At 56.3% G+C, this 13,310-nt stretch overlaps 1 protein-coding gene across 1 annotated transcript in view; it reads left to right on the forward strand.

The window, feature by feature from the left end:
• Positions 1-13,310, forward strand: part of LOC104076281 (voltage-dependent R-type calcium channel subunit alpha-1E) — a gene marked incomplete at both ends in the record, with an annotated part of 30,527 nt that overhangs the window by 522 nt on the left and 16,695 nt on the right. The window contains 14 exons of the mRNA XM_009577100.1: positions 219-378; positions 909-1,038; positions 1,577-1,636; positions 1,960-2,066; positions 6,091-6,102; positions 8,044-8,140; positions 9,266-9,426; positions 9,850-9,987; positions 10,560-10,761; positions 10,960-11,124; positions 11,539-11,649; positions 12,638-12,721; positions 12,807-12,932; positions 13,134-13,199. Coding sequence (XP_009575395.1) covers positions 219-378; positions 909-1,038; positions 1,577-1,636; positions 1,960-2,066; positions 6,091-6,102; positions 8,044-8,140; positions 9,266-9,426; positions 9,850-9,987; positions 10,560-10,761; positions 10,960-11,124; positions 11,539-11,649; positions 12,638-12,721; positions 12,807-12,932; positions 13,134-13,199 — 1,619 coding nt within the window. The remainder of the gene's footprint in view (positions 1-218; positions 379-908; positions 1,039-1,576; positions 1,637-1,959; positions 2,067-6,090; positions 6,103-8,043; positions 8,141-9,265; positions 9,427-9,849; positions 9,988-10,559; positions 10,762-10,959; positions 11,125-11,538; positions 11,650-12,637; positions 12,722-12,806; positions 12,933-13,133; positions 13,200-13,310) is intronic.

Genomic DNA, 13,310 nt, shown 5'->3' on the forward strand with positions numbered 1-13,310 from the left:
AATTAAACAGCACTGCAAAAGCTGGCCTTGTTAAAACCTCTTTCGTCTGCTCCATCCCGGCAGCTCGTGTTTTTTCTTCCCTTTCGGTTCTTCTCCCCGTAATGGCACGGGGGTGCAAAGCAGAAACCGGGGGGGGGGTTGCACGTGCCCGGGTGGCAGGGACGCCCCGCGGTGCTGCCTGGGTGCAAGACCAGGCAAAGGCTCTCGCTTTCCTGCAGTTAGCAACAAGACAGATGGCGAAGCCAGCCCCTTAAAGGAGGCCGAGACCAAAGAGGATGAGGAGGAGATGGAGAAGAAGAAGCGGAAGAAGGAGAAAAGCGAGACGGGCAAAGCGATGGTGCCGCACAGCTCCATGTTCATCTTCAGCACCACCAACCCGTGAGATATTTTTTGGACCGTAAGAGCCCGGGGCTGGGGAGGGCTGCAAGGGGAAAGACCCCTAGATGTCACTGAAAACAGGGGACCCCCTTGGGAAGGGGGCTGAATATCTCCCAAAGAGCCTGGATAACCAGCCACGGTGTTCCCCACGCCCCGGGAGTGCTCTCCCTCTGTGCCAGCCACGCTCGTGGCTTTCTTTCCCGACTGCTGATTGCTAGCTGTGATTTTTATTCAGTGTTTGTTGCATTTTTCTGCAGTTGTCTCCTCCCCCATAGCTTTTGCCCAGCTCCAGCAGCTTGGAAGAATAAGCCCCCCAATTTCTCAGGGACTCTCCCTGGCTGGCCACAGGGTGTCCGGGGGGCTGGGACAGCCGAGGAAAGGGGTCAGCAAGCCCAAACCACCCTTGGGCTCCCTTGTTTTGCTCCTCAGACTTTGCTGCCCATCTTTCTGCTCTGGAAGCTGTCGACGTGGGGTGGGTTTTGCACGTGGGCCAGGGCTCACAGGTCGGGGTGCGGGCTGTCTCCTCGCAGGGTGCGGAGGGCTTGCCACTACATCGTGAACCTGCGCTACTTCGAGATGTGCATCCTCCTGGTGATCGCCGCCAGCAGCATCGCCCTCGCGGCGGAGGATCCCGTCCTCACCAACTCCGACCGCAACAAAGTGATTGCAAACCTCCCCTGCTCCCCCCCGTCCCGCAGGCAGAGGTCCTGCAGGATTTTAGCTTCCATGGTGGGGCATGAGTGGGACACGGATCAGGGTAGCTGGCGGTAGCACTTGAACCATGCCGTGGGATCCGACTTCTTCCTCCATTTCCTTTCTTTATAAACCCTGGAAATCCCTCTCAGCCTCCCACATGTGGGGTTTAGAGCCTGGGGAGCAGACCGGGCGCCTTGTCGATAGTAAAGTAGCTTAAACTGGGGAGGTGCTGATGTGCACAGGGACTGGTTCGGGGGAGCATGATTCCGGCTCGCAGCATGATTTCAGAGCCGCTTGCACCACGCACGGGGAATGTTTGTCTCCCACCTACGCAGGCTGGGTTTATGGCTGTCCCGAACTCTTACGTGACAGGCTGGGTTTGGGGCAAGCAAAACTGAGCCTCTGTTTGCACCTGAGCCAGGGTGCAGGGCAGTAACGGGGTCTGGGTGGGCACCCGTTTGCTTGGCAGCGGCTGCAGAGCACCCGTGCCCTCTCTCTGCAGGTCCTGAGGTATTTTGACTACGTCTTCACCGGCGTCTTCACCTTCGAGATGGTTATCAAGGTAAGAGGCCTCGCAGGCTGGCTGTCCTGGGGGTGCTGAGTCCCGCAGCCTCCTTGCAGCGGGTGGGAAATAGCTCAGTTTTTTGGTTCTGGTCCTAAATTTGGATGATGGAGACTTTAAAGTTCTTAGTGCTGGGAGTTGAGAATGCTCAGCACCACTTTTATCAGTTTCTGGCTCCGAGCTCCCACAAAGTATGATGCTCCTTGCTATATACCTGGGATGGGTCTGCTGCTCCCCAGCGATGTCCCTGTCCCCAGCACGTCCTGCCTATGGCTGCTTCCACTCGACGGCTGAGCTGCTCATTCCCTGCCTGTTTTTCTCAGATGATCGATCAGGGCTTGATCCTGCAGGACGGCTCCTACTTCCGAGACCTCTGGAATATCCTGGATTTCATTGTGGTGGTGGGAGCGCTGGTGGCTTTCGCCTTGGCGTAAGTGGCTGTCGTTCTTGTCGGCTCCCTGTCTTCCCTTGGCCGGGGTGGGAGGAGGATGACGCTGTGTGTTATGGCTATTAGACCCTGATTTTTTTTCGGATTTCTCTGTATCCTTCTGCTCTGCTTCTGGGATGGCTCCTGGAAACGGTGCGTGGCTGTCCAGAAAGGTATTTCTCCTTGTTTGTCAAATGCTGGTGAGCAAGCAGGCAGGGGGCAAGGCGAGGCAAGCGGGATATGCTAGGAAGAGGCTGGTGGTGAAAGTGGACTTGAAAGAGGGCAGAAGGGGCTTTTAGAGAGGGAAAAAGACCTAAGGGTAGCAGAGCTGGAGTTATACACCTGCTATGCATCCTAGGGCATACAGAGACAGCAAAAGCAGCAGCCTGCCGGGTGGAGCTGCCCTCTGAACAGGTTTGTGCTGGAAATGGTACCCCCGGCTGGTGGTTTTTCATCTGCTCCAAGGGGAAGCATTGCCCCGGAGCCCTGCAGGGATGGGGATGCAGCCGGTGGGGTCTGTGCCCGCGTCCTCTGCAGCATCATGTCGAGGGCAGGATGCTGCGTGCTTGCTCTGCGAACGTGTTGCTGCTGAGCATCACCTTGCAGTTGGGCTCTGGTACCGAGCTTGTGGCACCTGGGTGCCCGCAGGTGGGTGCAGGGTGGCTCGATATCTGCGGTGCCCATGTCATGAAGGGGAGGAGTGTCCAGGGATGAGTTTCGTGCCGCTCTGCCCTCCTCCGTGCTGCCGGCGGGGGCAGGCGGTGCAGTGTAAGCTTGAGAGGGACGAGTGGGTGCCAACGTGACGCTCACAGGCAAGGGGCACCCCCTGGTCCCCGGGCGTGCCCGAGGAGGGAGAGGAGAAGAGAGGAGGGGCTGGCACTCCGTTGTCACGCCGTTGGTCTCTCTTTGTGCCTTTGACGCTGGCGGCGGTGACGTTAGTGCTAGCGAGAGGGGAGGGCCTGGCAGCAGCGCATACCGGAGCCCTGTCCTTGTCCACAGCTCAGGGACCGTGAGAGGCTCTCGGGGTGGCTGGCTCCGAGCCCCGAGGTCGCTCAATGGATTACAGCCCATAATCCACCCCTCCCATCTCACCCCTGGCCGGGTGGCAGCTCCTTCCCCTCGCCCTCGCTCACTTGCACTCTCTCTGGCTCATTGCTTTTGCCTTCCTCACCTTCCTCATCCCCTTCCTCACCCGGTGCTTTCATCCGCTGCTCTCTCCTCGGGAAGAGCACGGGAGAGTTCAGCTCGCTCGGCAGAGGGAAGCTGGGCAGGGCGGGGGGCTGACCGCAGACCCTGGTATGGGGAAGGGGCACAGGGCAGGTCCACTGGCTGAGGACATTGCTCTGAGCCTCTGGGAGGCCACCCAAGCCACCACGAGGATGGATCAAGCATCTCCAGGGTCTGGCTGATCCCCCCTCTGCTAGGGCATGTCTGGAGGGGGGGCTCAAGGGCATCAGCAGCCTGAAGGTGCGCTGGGTGGTTTGAGGGGTTTAGGAGGACAAGGGAGCCTTTTCATTCCAAGGCATCTTTCATCAAGACTTTTTGATGGCTGAAGGAGGGAAGGTTGATGGCTCAGCCCGTTCCCGGGTGGACGGGTATCCTCACTCCCACTAACAGTACCGTAATTGGTGCTTGCTGTCCCCTTGCCCCCACCCCACGAAGGTGGCATGGTTCCTGGGGTGGCCCCTGGAGCTGGCAGGGTCCCCACGTGCCAGCGCTGAGCACGTGGGGAAGGTGCCGTGCCCCTTCCAACCCCGCTTGCCACTTGCCTGCCTCCACCCAGCCTCCCAAGGGAAGGACAGCTCCCTTTGGGCACAGGGCAGCTGAATTCTCGAGGGTCAGCACCCCCATCGGCTGCGGCACCGAACCTCCTCCCACGGAGAGGGCCTTTGCATCTCCACGTACGTTTGCAGCCAGCATCTATGTCACCTGCCCACTCTTGTAGCCGTAGCTGGGAAGATACCAAGTTGCTCATGTCATGGACGAGGGCTCTTTATAATGTGAACCTGCAGGATTGTCCCTCTCCCCCACATCCAACGGTGGCTCCTGCTGGAGGAGATGATCTCATGGCTTCGGGGGTGAGGGGAACAAAGGAACCGCAGCGATTTCCAATGGGTTTATGTATTATAAAGCATTTATAAGAACACCTGCCTCTCCTCTTGGCAGCCCATCACTGCCACGGCCCCGGGAGCCACAGGATATTCACCAGCTATAAATATCCCAACCCGCCGCCCTCCCTCCCTCCATCCTGGTCTGGAGAGGAAAACTCTGGCGGTGACATCTGAATCCCCCTCCTTTTCTTCTCCCTCCATGACCTCTTTGATGTGGGGCCGGAGGGGTCCTCCATCTCCACCTCCTCGCCTCCATGGCGCTGGGTGGGCAAAGCAATGCCCACGGAACGGCTGCGGCGATTACATGGCTGAAGGTGGCTGGTGACCGGTTTCAGCACTTGCTGGTAGAAGAAGTGCTGGGACATGCCATGCCGTTCGGGTTTTCTGCCTTTTTTGCCTCCCTCTACGGTTCGGTTTTTCCACGGCAGGACCTGGGTAGCCGTGGGCGCAGCAGGAGGTCTCTGAGCGGGTCCAGCAGTGCCGCTATCATCTGCTGGTCATCAGTGCCACATCAAAATCATTAATCAGCAAGTATTCACCTGTAAAGCCGTGTCTCTGTGTGCCGTCACAGCTTGTCCACTGCCCCCTTGGAGCCCATACATCCCGAGCGAGAGGTCATCTTGCTCATCCATAGCTCTCAGCGTGGAAAGCGAATACGTCAATCCAAACGCAGCCTAAATAAAAAGCCCAATATAAAACCGTAAATCTCCAAAGAGTTCAAATTAAATTAGCTGAAATAACCAGAACCATAACTAAACACCCTGCTCGCTTTTGCCTCCCGTGGCACCTTCCGAGGAGGCATTGCGCAGAGGAGCAGCGCTCGCTTGCGGCTTTGCAGAGCTGCGGAGCGGCGGTGATGCCTACGCCTGCGGGCTTGCAGCAGCGGGAGAGGTTGAGCGGTGGAAAGGTTGAGCAGCGGGCAGTGTGTAGCCCTCGTCGTCTCGCCTGGTGAGCAAGGGCAGGAGTTTCTCCGCCCAGAGGTACCCAGCAGAGCTGCCTCTTTCTTTGCCGAGCAGCATCTCCTTATGCTTGTCCGCACCGGTGTCTGGAAGCAAGAGGGACCCCTACGTACTGCAAAATAACCTGGTGTGAGGCTGCTCAGGACAGAGGTCTGGTATCTCATCACAGAAGTGCCGCAGAGTTAAGCTATCACCTTTTCAACACACCTTCCACCTTTTTCACTAACGTGCAGCCAGGGTCTGGCATTATTTTTATGGTTTTTGAGAAATGTTTTACTTCGTAGGCTTGCCCCCAGTGCTGAGCCCTCTGCGTGCACGTGGCAGGGACTGAGCTGAATCAGGGACGGAGGTTTGATTACAACTAGGGACCTTGTAGACCACCTTGGCTTGTCCGAGCGGGTGTCCTGCTGGGTTGCGATCCTGCGCTGCAGCTCAGGCTCTTAATCAGTGGATTTCTTGATGGAGCCGATTTACTAAAGTTAGCCTGTCTGGATGGGAACTGTGGCCTTTGCAGGTAGGTTCCCTCAGAGGCACCTGCCTTTGGCTGGTTGGGGCCAAGCCTCAAGGTCCCTCCCTGACTCCTGGCCGAAGAGAACCATGCACCCACCCGTTGTCACCCACCGTCCCGCTCTCCGTGGGCTCCTCTTGCTGCAGAGGTTTCACTACACACCCACCTCCTAAAACCTCCAGCAGGGAGGGCAGGGGCTCCCGGCTCGCTGGATGAGTCTCTCCCTGGAGATAAGCCCCATCCTGGAGGACACAACGTGGTCTACTCGTCGTGCTTTTCAACCCAGGCGTGGGGCGGTGGAGGGCTGCCACAGGGTCCCTGCTGCCCGAGAGGCTGTGGTCATCCCCCCACAGCTCCCCCTCTGCTTTTCTTACCTTCTTCCTCTCTTCTCTCTTTTTCCCTCTCTCCGTTGGTGCTGTTTGGTGGCTGCCGGGCTGGATCGCCAACAGGAATGCTTTGGGGTAACTATGCCGTTCGGGTCACCGTGGGGAGCGTGGGGGGACGGGCACAGGCGGGTGTCTGTCTGTCCGACACCTGTGCTGACCCTTGGCTGCATTTGCAGAGACTGGAGTACGCTGCTCTGCACGCACCCCTCCGTCGCCCCGGGATGCATTAAAGGTGGTGTGCTCCGGGAAAGCGCAGTCGGGATTTTCTTTGCAGGCACTGCAATCCCTTGCCTTCGGAAGAGGGTGCTTTCATCCTGGATCTCGGTGTCTGTGCAGTACCCCGAGACGGTGTGAAGCATACCCAGGGCAGCAGGGCACGGGGAAAGCGGTGTCTGCCGCAGAGCTGAGGGCTCTGCCCCGGCCGGGGCTTTGCCTGCACTGAAGCGCTGCAAGGACTTCAGCCCTGAGGTCCTCCGTGGGCGTGGGATGTGGTTCAGCTCAGGGGGCTGGGGAGAGCTCAGCCTCGGCCGTAGACACAGCAAAGCCAGGCTTTCCTCTACGCGTTATCCAGCTCTCTGTCCCATAGCCGTCTTGGATCCCAAGCAAATCCACAGGAGGTTTTCTGAGGTCTGAAGAGGTCCCTCCTCAGCAGATGTAAAGCGCTGCAGCTGAGTTGCCCTTGGTGGCAGCTTGCACCAGCTGGGTGCTGCCCTCAGATCCTCACCCCAGCCCCGAGGCGGCTGCCCCAGCCGCTTACCCAGGCCCTGCTGCTGAGCGAAGCAGGAGATGGGAGGTGCAAAGTGAGTCCCAAGGCTGTGTGTACAGTCGCTTCCCATGCGTTTGTGGGGTTGTGCTCCTAGGGAGGACTATTAATTAGTGGTTTTGTTTACATCTCTTAATGATTAAGCCCATTATTGTGCTCCCTGATGCATTAACCCTCACAAAGGAGCTGTGTAATTTGGAGCATCTGTTGTTGTAAGTCATTTCCTTGACGTTTTTTGAGGGTGCCTGGTGGATCCAAACCGTGCCACCTTCACCAGGGCCTCTCTGCTCCATCCTGGGATCGAGCCCACGGGCTTTAGTTAAAACACAAGAAAAAAAACCTGGTATTGTGGTTGGGATGAATGATCATATTCAAGAAATGAGGGTCATGAGGGGGCTTTTCTAAATAATTGTACTGGTAAGCTCTGCCTCGCTCAGCTTGGGGTGGAGGCAAGTGCAGCCCTGACCTGGAAAGGGAAGAGAGGGCTGAGATGTTACATGCATGTGGGGTAGAGGACCAGGCTGACCATGTTGGGTGGCAGTGATGGAATAAGGCAGAAAGCTGTAAGAGACAGCATTTGTGTGAACAAGCACGGAGCAGGTGCTTCCCTAGGTGAATGTAAGGACCACGAATCGCGAGTTTAAACCAGGATGGAAAACCCTTTGTGAGACACCTGCACGTAGACCCCATTGAGTGCATCTCCCTCATTGCAATTTCTTGCAACCAGTAGTAACGGTAGAAAAAAATCTGCAACGGTTGGGGGCCTTTTGCAAGCCGCGTCTGCAAACGGCACACGCCTGCGGTAGGGAAGCAAACCTCCTGGCCCTGTGGAGCGGTGTGGCTTGGGGACGTGGGGGAGGGAGGGTGCCACAGCACCCTTCGGGCAGCTGCCCTTGCTCGGGGAGAGCGTTGCATCGCCTGCCCCAGCCCTGGCATCGTGCTGCTTCCCACAAGGAGGGGATTTGTTAAGGTCGCTGCTCCCCAGCGAAGGGGAAAAGTGCTAATCCCAAGGAGGAGAGGGTTGCTTTATTTTTCATCTCTGCCAGCTGTCAGCGGGTGTGTTGGAGGAGACTCATTTAGGTGGGCTGAGCGCTCAGCAGTCACACGTTTGTGGCCCTCCTGTTCCCATCCTCGCACGTGCTGGGGGGGGATTGTCAGCAGCTGAAAACCCCAGAGCGTCCAGCCTCGGGTCTGCAAGGTTATTGTCTCTCCGTTTCATTTTTGGGTGCCTGTGCCTCCCTCCGACTCGGTAGGACCAACAAGGGCCGGGATATCAAGACCATCAAGTCTCTCCGTGTGCTCCGGGTCTTGAGGCCCCTGAAAACCATCAAGCGACTGCCCAAGCTGAAGGTAATGATCCCCATCTCCTGCCTTACATCTGTCTTCTCCAGCGTAGAGTGGTGGGTGCAGGGACCACGCGCATCGATTTGCTCGTGAGTGATGAACGAGTAGTTTTCAAAGCATTTGCTGTGTTTTAGGAGCCCTGTTTTCAAACACGATGCCCTTCAGGCTGCTTCGTATCTGGAGGTTATTAAAAGCAAGCCTGGATCTCTGCAAGGTGTCAAGAGTTTGTTCCTCTGCCAGGGAAAATGGGGCTGGAGTGGGCACGAGGGCAGCAAAGCCCCGATGCTCTCCTGATAAAATAGGCTGCCCTGGCTTTGGGAGCTCAAATCTCTTTCCAAAGTTCATTATCTTTCCCACCAGAGCAGCTCACAAACAACTCGGGATTTTGTGTGCTGTGCTGTCATGGTGTTGCACCGGCAGGGGATTTCCCATCGGAACAGAGGGATTATTTGTGCAGCGCAAGTAGGATTATGGTTTTCCTTACTTTAGCCGATGGGGTATAGAGCCAGAAAGGAAGCCCTGAGGTTTTTTCACAAGGCAATATTTGGCTGCTGGATGAGGCCCAGGGTGGCACCTCAGAGACAGGAGTTTTGACCCCAGCTGTTTTTCCCAGTCAGTGGATGGATTCAGCCCATGTCAGTTCATTTCTGGACACCTCCGTCTTCGCCATGAAGCAGGGATAAGGGCATTCCTCTCTTTCTTAAAGCGCTGTGAGAACTAGGGCCGAAGGAACAGCCTGGGGAGGTGCTGCTGTTGCAGGCAGAGGTATTCGCTCTGCCTTGTTATTCAGGGTGATGCGAAACAAAGAAGTGTTTACTAATTGGTCTTGAGTGCTGCTAATTGCATCAATGGGGCTGTCCCCCACTTGCTGCCCTGGTTGCAGAGAACGTTGGAGGATGTAAATGTCCATCCCTGCTGCTGTCTCAGGGGCTGCTCGATGTCCGTGTGTGTGCTGGGGGGCTAAACTCGCTCATAAAATAGCCCTTTGCCTGGGAGAAGGCCCAGCTCTTTCCTCCTTTCCCCCCCAGGCGTGGGAGATGTCTTTCCCCGTGGTAGCCTTGAGGAAGGTTTTGGTCCTGCCCTTTGCCAAGGCTGTCGGTTCCCCAAGGTGAGCTATGCCCTCTCCTGCAGGCCGTCTTCGACTGCGTGGTGACGTCCCTCAAGAACGTCTTCAACATCCTCATTGTCTACAAGCTCTTCATGTTCATCTTTGCTGTCATTGCCGTCCAGCTCTTCAAGGGGAAGTTTTTCTACTGCACTGACAGCTCTAAGGACACGGAGAAGGACTGCATGTAGGTGCCTTGTTCAGTCGGTCCGATGCTGCTGACGCCTCTGGCAAAGGCAGGGTGCTGGGTAATGTCGTCTTTGGGTTCCCAGTTAAGCTCTTGGCCGTAGTCTCGTAGGGTGGACGGCATGGGCTGAGCCCTGTCCCCGTTGCTGTGTCAGCGCTGTGCATCCTTGCATGGGACGCAGGATGCAGAGCCCTGTATTTTGCTCCTGTTCTCTTTCCTCCTTCTCTCTTCCCTTTTGCTTTCCCCTTCTCTCCTTCCCCCCAGTTGTTATCCAGCCTCTCCCCATTTCTCCTTCCAGCCCTGCAGGAGGAGAGCTGCCCCCCACCCCCACCGCACACACACGCTGCTCCCAGGGTTTAAAACCACTGTCCCATAGTCTGGCAGCGTAAAAAGCAAGGTCACTGCTCTCTCCCAACCTTGCAGAGGGAACTATGTGGACCACGAGAAGAATAAGATGGAAGTGAAGTGTCGGGAATGGAAACGCCATGAGTTTCACTACGACAATATCATCTGGGCTTTGCTCACCCTGTTCACGGTCTCCACCGGCGAGGGTTGGCCCCAGTGAGTATTCTGCTCCATCCACCGCCCTTGAATTAGCGGGGGCATGTCCCCTTTGGGGTGGTTGGGTTAATAACTGGCTTACAGCCAGGCTGGACTGAGAGAGAAACTGCTGGGAGGGAGGAGGAGAGGAATGATGAGAAATTAGGTCACAACCAAAGAGCTTTAGCCCCCATATGAGGCTGGGACCATGGCTGGGGTTAGCTTCTTCCTTAGGGAGTGAATGATGGATAATCCCTTCTCCTGTGCGGCCCTGAGGTATATCAAGTTTAGAGATGACCATAGGACTAGCCCTTTCTTCATGCTCGTGTGAGCCTGGGCAATTTTTTTTGTCTGTGTGTGGAGCACTGGAAAATCCATTTTCCATCAGGGACACAGGCAAAGCACCGTAAAACAAGCTGTAGTCACTTAGAAGGGTTGTCCTTGTAAAGCAGATTAAGGCAGAGGTTTATCTTATCCTTGTTACAGCTGTGGACAGAGCTGGCTGTACAAAGCGGGTCCCGTGAGAAGTGCCGCGTGGTGGCAGTCCTGATGGGCATATCTCTGGTTGCTTTTTTTCACCTGTCTGCCCACAGGGTGCTGCAGCATTCGGTGGACGTGACGGAGGAGGACCGCGGGCCCAGCCGCAGCAACCGCATGGAAATGTCCATTTTTTATGTTGTCTATTTTGTGGTCTTCCCTTTCTTCTTCGTCAACATTTTCGTGGCTCTCATCATCATTACATTTCAAGAGCAAGGAGATAAAATGATGGAGGAGTGCAGTCTGGAGAAGAACGAGGTACGGTCTGGGGAGGGGGAAAGAGGATGTTTCCATGGGTTTTCTGCAGTTTGGGAGCTTGGAGCTCCCTAGGTGTTAAAAAGGTGTAAGAAACCCGTGAGCCAGCTGCCTTCCCAGCCCATGAAGGAAAAAAGCGTGGCAGCCACTGTCCCCCACGTTACCATCAGCCAGGGTCTGATGCACGTTGTTTTATTCCAGAGAGCCTGTATTGACTTTGCCATCAGCGCCAAGCCTCTCACGCGGTACATGCCCCAGAACCGGCACACCTTCCAGTACCGGGTCTGGCACTTTGTGGTCTCCCCGTCCTTCGAGTATACCATCATGGCCATGATAGCATTGAACACCGTGGTGCTGATGATGAAGGTGAGCCTGTCCTATTTGGGGCAGTGGGGAAAAGGAGGATCGGTCAGGATGGGACCGGAGGATATTTTTGGTTGTTTCTAGGAGATGATTTGAGACAGAGCCTGAGCATGTATTCCCTTGGCATAGTCACTTGAAACACCACATGCCCCAAACTGGAGGCGAGATCTTCCCTAAGCGAGATGACCCAAACGATCTGGACCTCTTAACTACTGCAGAAAGATCTGGATTTACTCTGTGCTTCCTTCTTAGAAGGAGTGGCAACTGTCTTGGGAGAGGGATGGAGAGGGGAAGAAGATGGTCTTGAGGCACCCAGGGCAAGGAACATGGACCACCTCAGGTCTTCCCTAGGACAGTCATCAGCCAAGAGGCTGGCAGGCCCCCTCCTGGCTAGCAATGTCTCTCTCTTTCCACCAGTACTACTCTGCTCCATACACCTATGAGCTGGCCCTGAAGTACCTGAACATCGCATTCACCATGGTGTTCTCCTTGGAGTGTGTCCTCAAGATCATCGCTTTTGGCTTCCTGGTGAGTGGCTGCTCCTGTTCTTGACGAGGGTGTTAATTTGGACTTTGGCAGCACGCAGATCACAGAGGGAAGGTGTTAATAATGTGAGGTTGTTGCTGTTTATTTTGGGTCCCAGCCTGAGGGCTGCTTTTAGGTTGGAATCGCTCCTTTGGTTCTCATTAAACTTCCCACTGCTGGATGCTGGTGGGGGAAAGCCACACCGTTGCTTTACTTTTTGCCTCGTTTCTGTGGTACTTTGATGCCTGCACCACGTATGTGCTGTGCAGCCAACTGCTGCTGCGATCATGCTGGTGGCTGCAGTCCCTTCTCCCTGGGAGCCACGAGATGCTGGTGTGTCGCTGTCCTTGGGCTGTATCAATTGGGCCAGACCTGACCCGCAGTGAGACCTCCCTGCCTAATTCACAGTCCTCAAGTCCCCAGCTGCTTATTTAAGATTTGAAGCCACGGACTGCCTTTTCTTCAGCTACTCTTTGCTGCTTATGAGCAAGCGTCGGATTTGCTCTTTTATAGTTTCTTTCCTGTTTCTAACCCATACTGGGAGGTGAGGTGCACCAGCAGGAGGGTTTCTAGCCATCCTCCCTGCTCCCAGCAGCACCAGCCATGGTCAAGCCCGGTCTTGCACCGGCTCCTGCACAAACAGCAGGGGCTGAGGTGGGTCCGGCTGCCGACGAAGAGGAGGGCAAAGCAGCCTCGTGGCTGCGAGGGTCGGCATGATGAGCTGTTGCAGCCTGACCAGGGCTGGTTGTGGCCGCTTTTCCCACTCCCGTTCACCAGGGTGACCTGTTGGATGCGTGAGTCATCTCCCAGGAGAAGCTGCTCACTGCAGACACGCTCAGGTCTGCCACCATCTCAGACGCAGGAGAGTGCTCCAGACCGTGGCTGCATACAAATGGGCGGCCAGGTCTCTGCCTTGGCCCGTGGCCCAGTGCCCTTCAGACCTGCCATCCCCGAGCTCAAATCCATGTTTCCTCTCCCCTTCCTTTTGCAGAATTATTTCCGGGACACCTGGAACATCTTTGACTTCATCACCGTCATCGGCAGCATTACGGAGATCATCCTGACGGACACCAAGGTGAAGCAGGGGCTGGGAGCAGCGGGGCGAACTGCTGCGGGGTGGGGGGTTCCCGCCTCCCTCTGACCCTCTCATCTCCTCCCAGCTGGTGAACACCAGCAGCTTCAACATGAGCTTCCTGAAGCTCTTCCGGGCTGCTCGGCTCATCAAGCTGCTGCGCCAGGGTTACACCATCCGCATCCTGCTCTGGACGTTCGTGCAGTCCTTCAAGGTAAGTCACGTGCGCCCTGGTCTCCTCCCAGGCCACGGTGCTGGGGTGCTGCTCCCAAATGCAGGCTGTTCCCAAGGTCTTGCCGACTGGTTGGCTTGTAGGAGAGACGGGTGGGCACAGCTTACCTGCCGGCTGTGCTTTTTGTACTCCTCTGGAGCTGGACCTGTGCTAAACGAGATGACTCATCTGCTTCTCTTGCAGGCCCTCCCCTACGTCTGCCTCTTGATTGCCATGCTTTTCTTCATCTACGCGATCATTGGGATGCAGGTGAGCGCAGACATCTCGGTGCGCATCCCTCTGGCGCAGACAGGCTGGACCAGCGTGTCCTCAGCATTACGCACAGCAGCCAGCCCTGCGCCTGCCTGTCGTTGCTTCACT

The sequence above is a fragment of the Fulmarus glacialis genome, unplaced genomic scaffold (assembly GCF_000690835.1).
Source record: "Fulmarus glacialis isolate BGI_N327 unplaced genomic scaffold, ASM69083v1 scaffold22434, whole genome shotgun sequence".
In the NCBI taxonomy this organism is placed as follows: Eukaryota; Metazoa; Chordata; class Aves; order Procellariiformes; family Procellariidae; genus Fulmarus; species Fulmarus glacialis.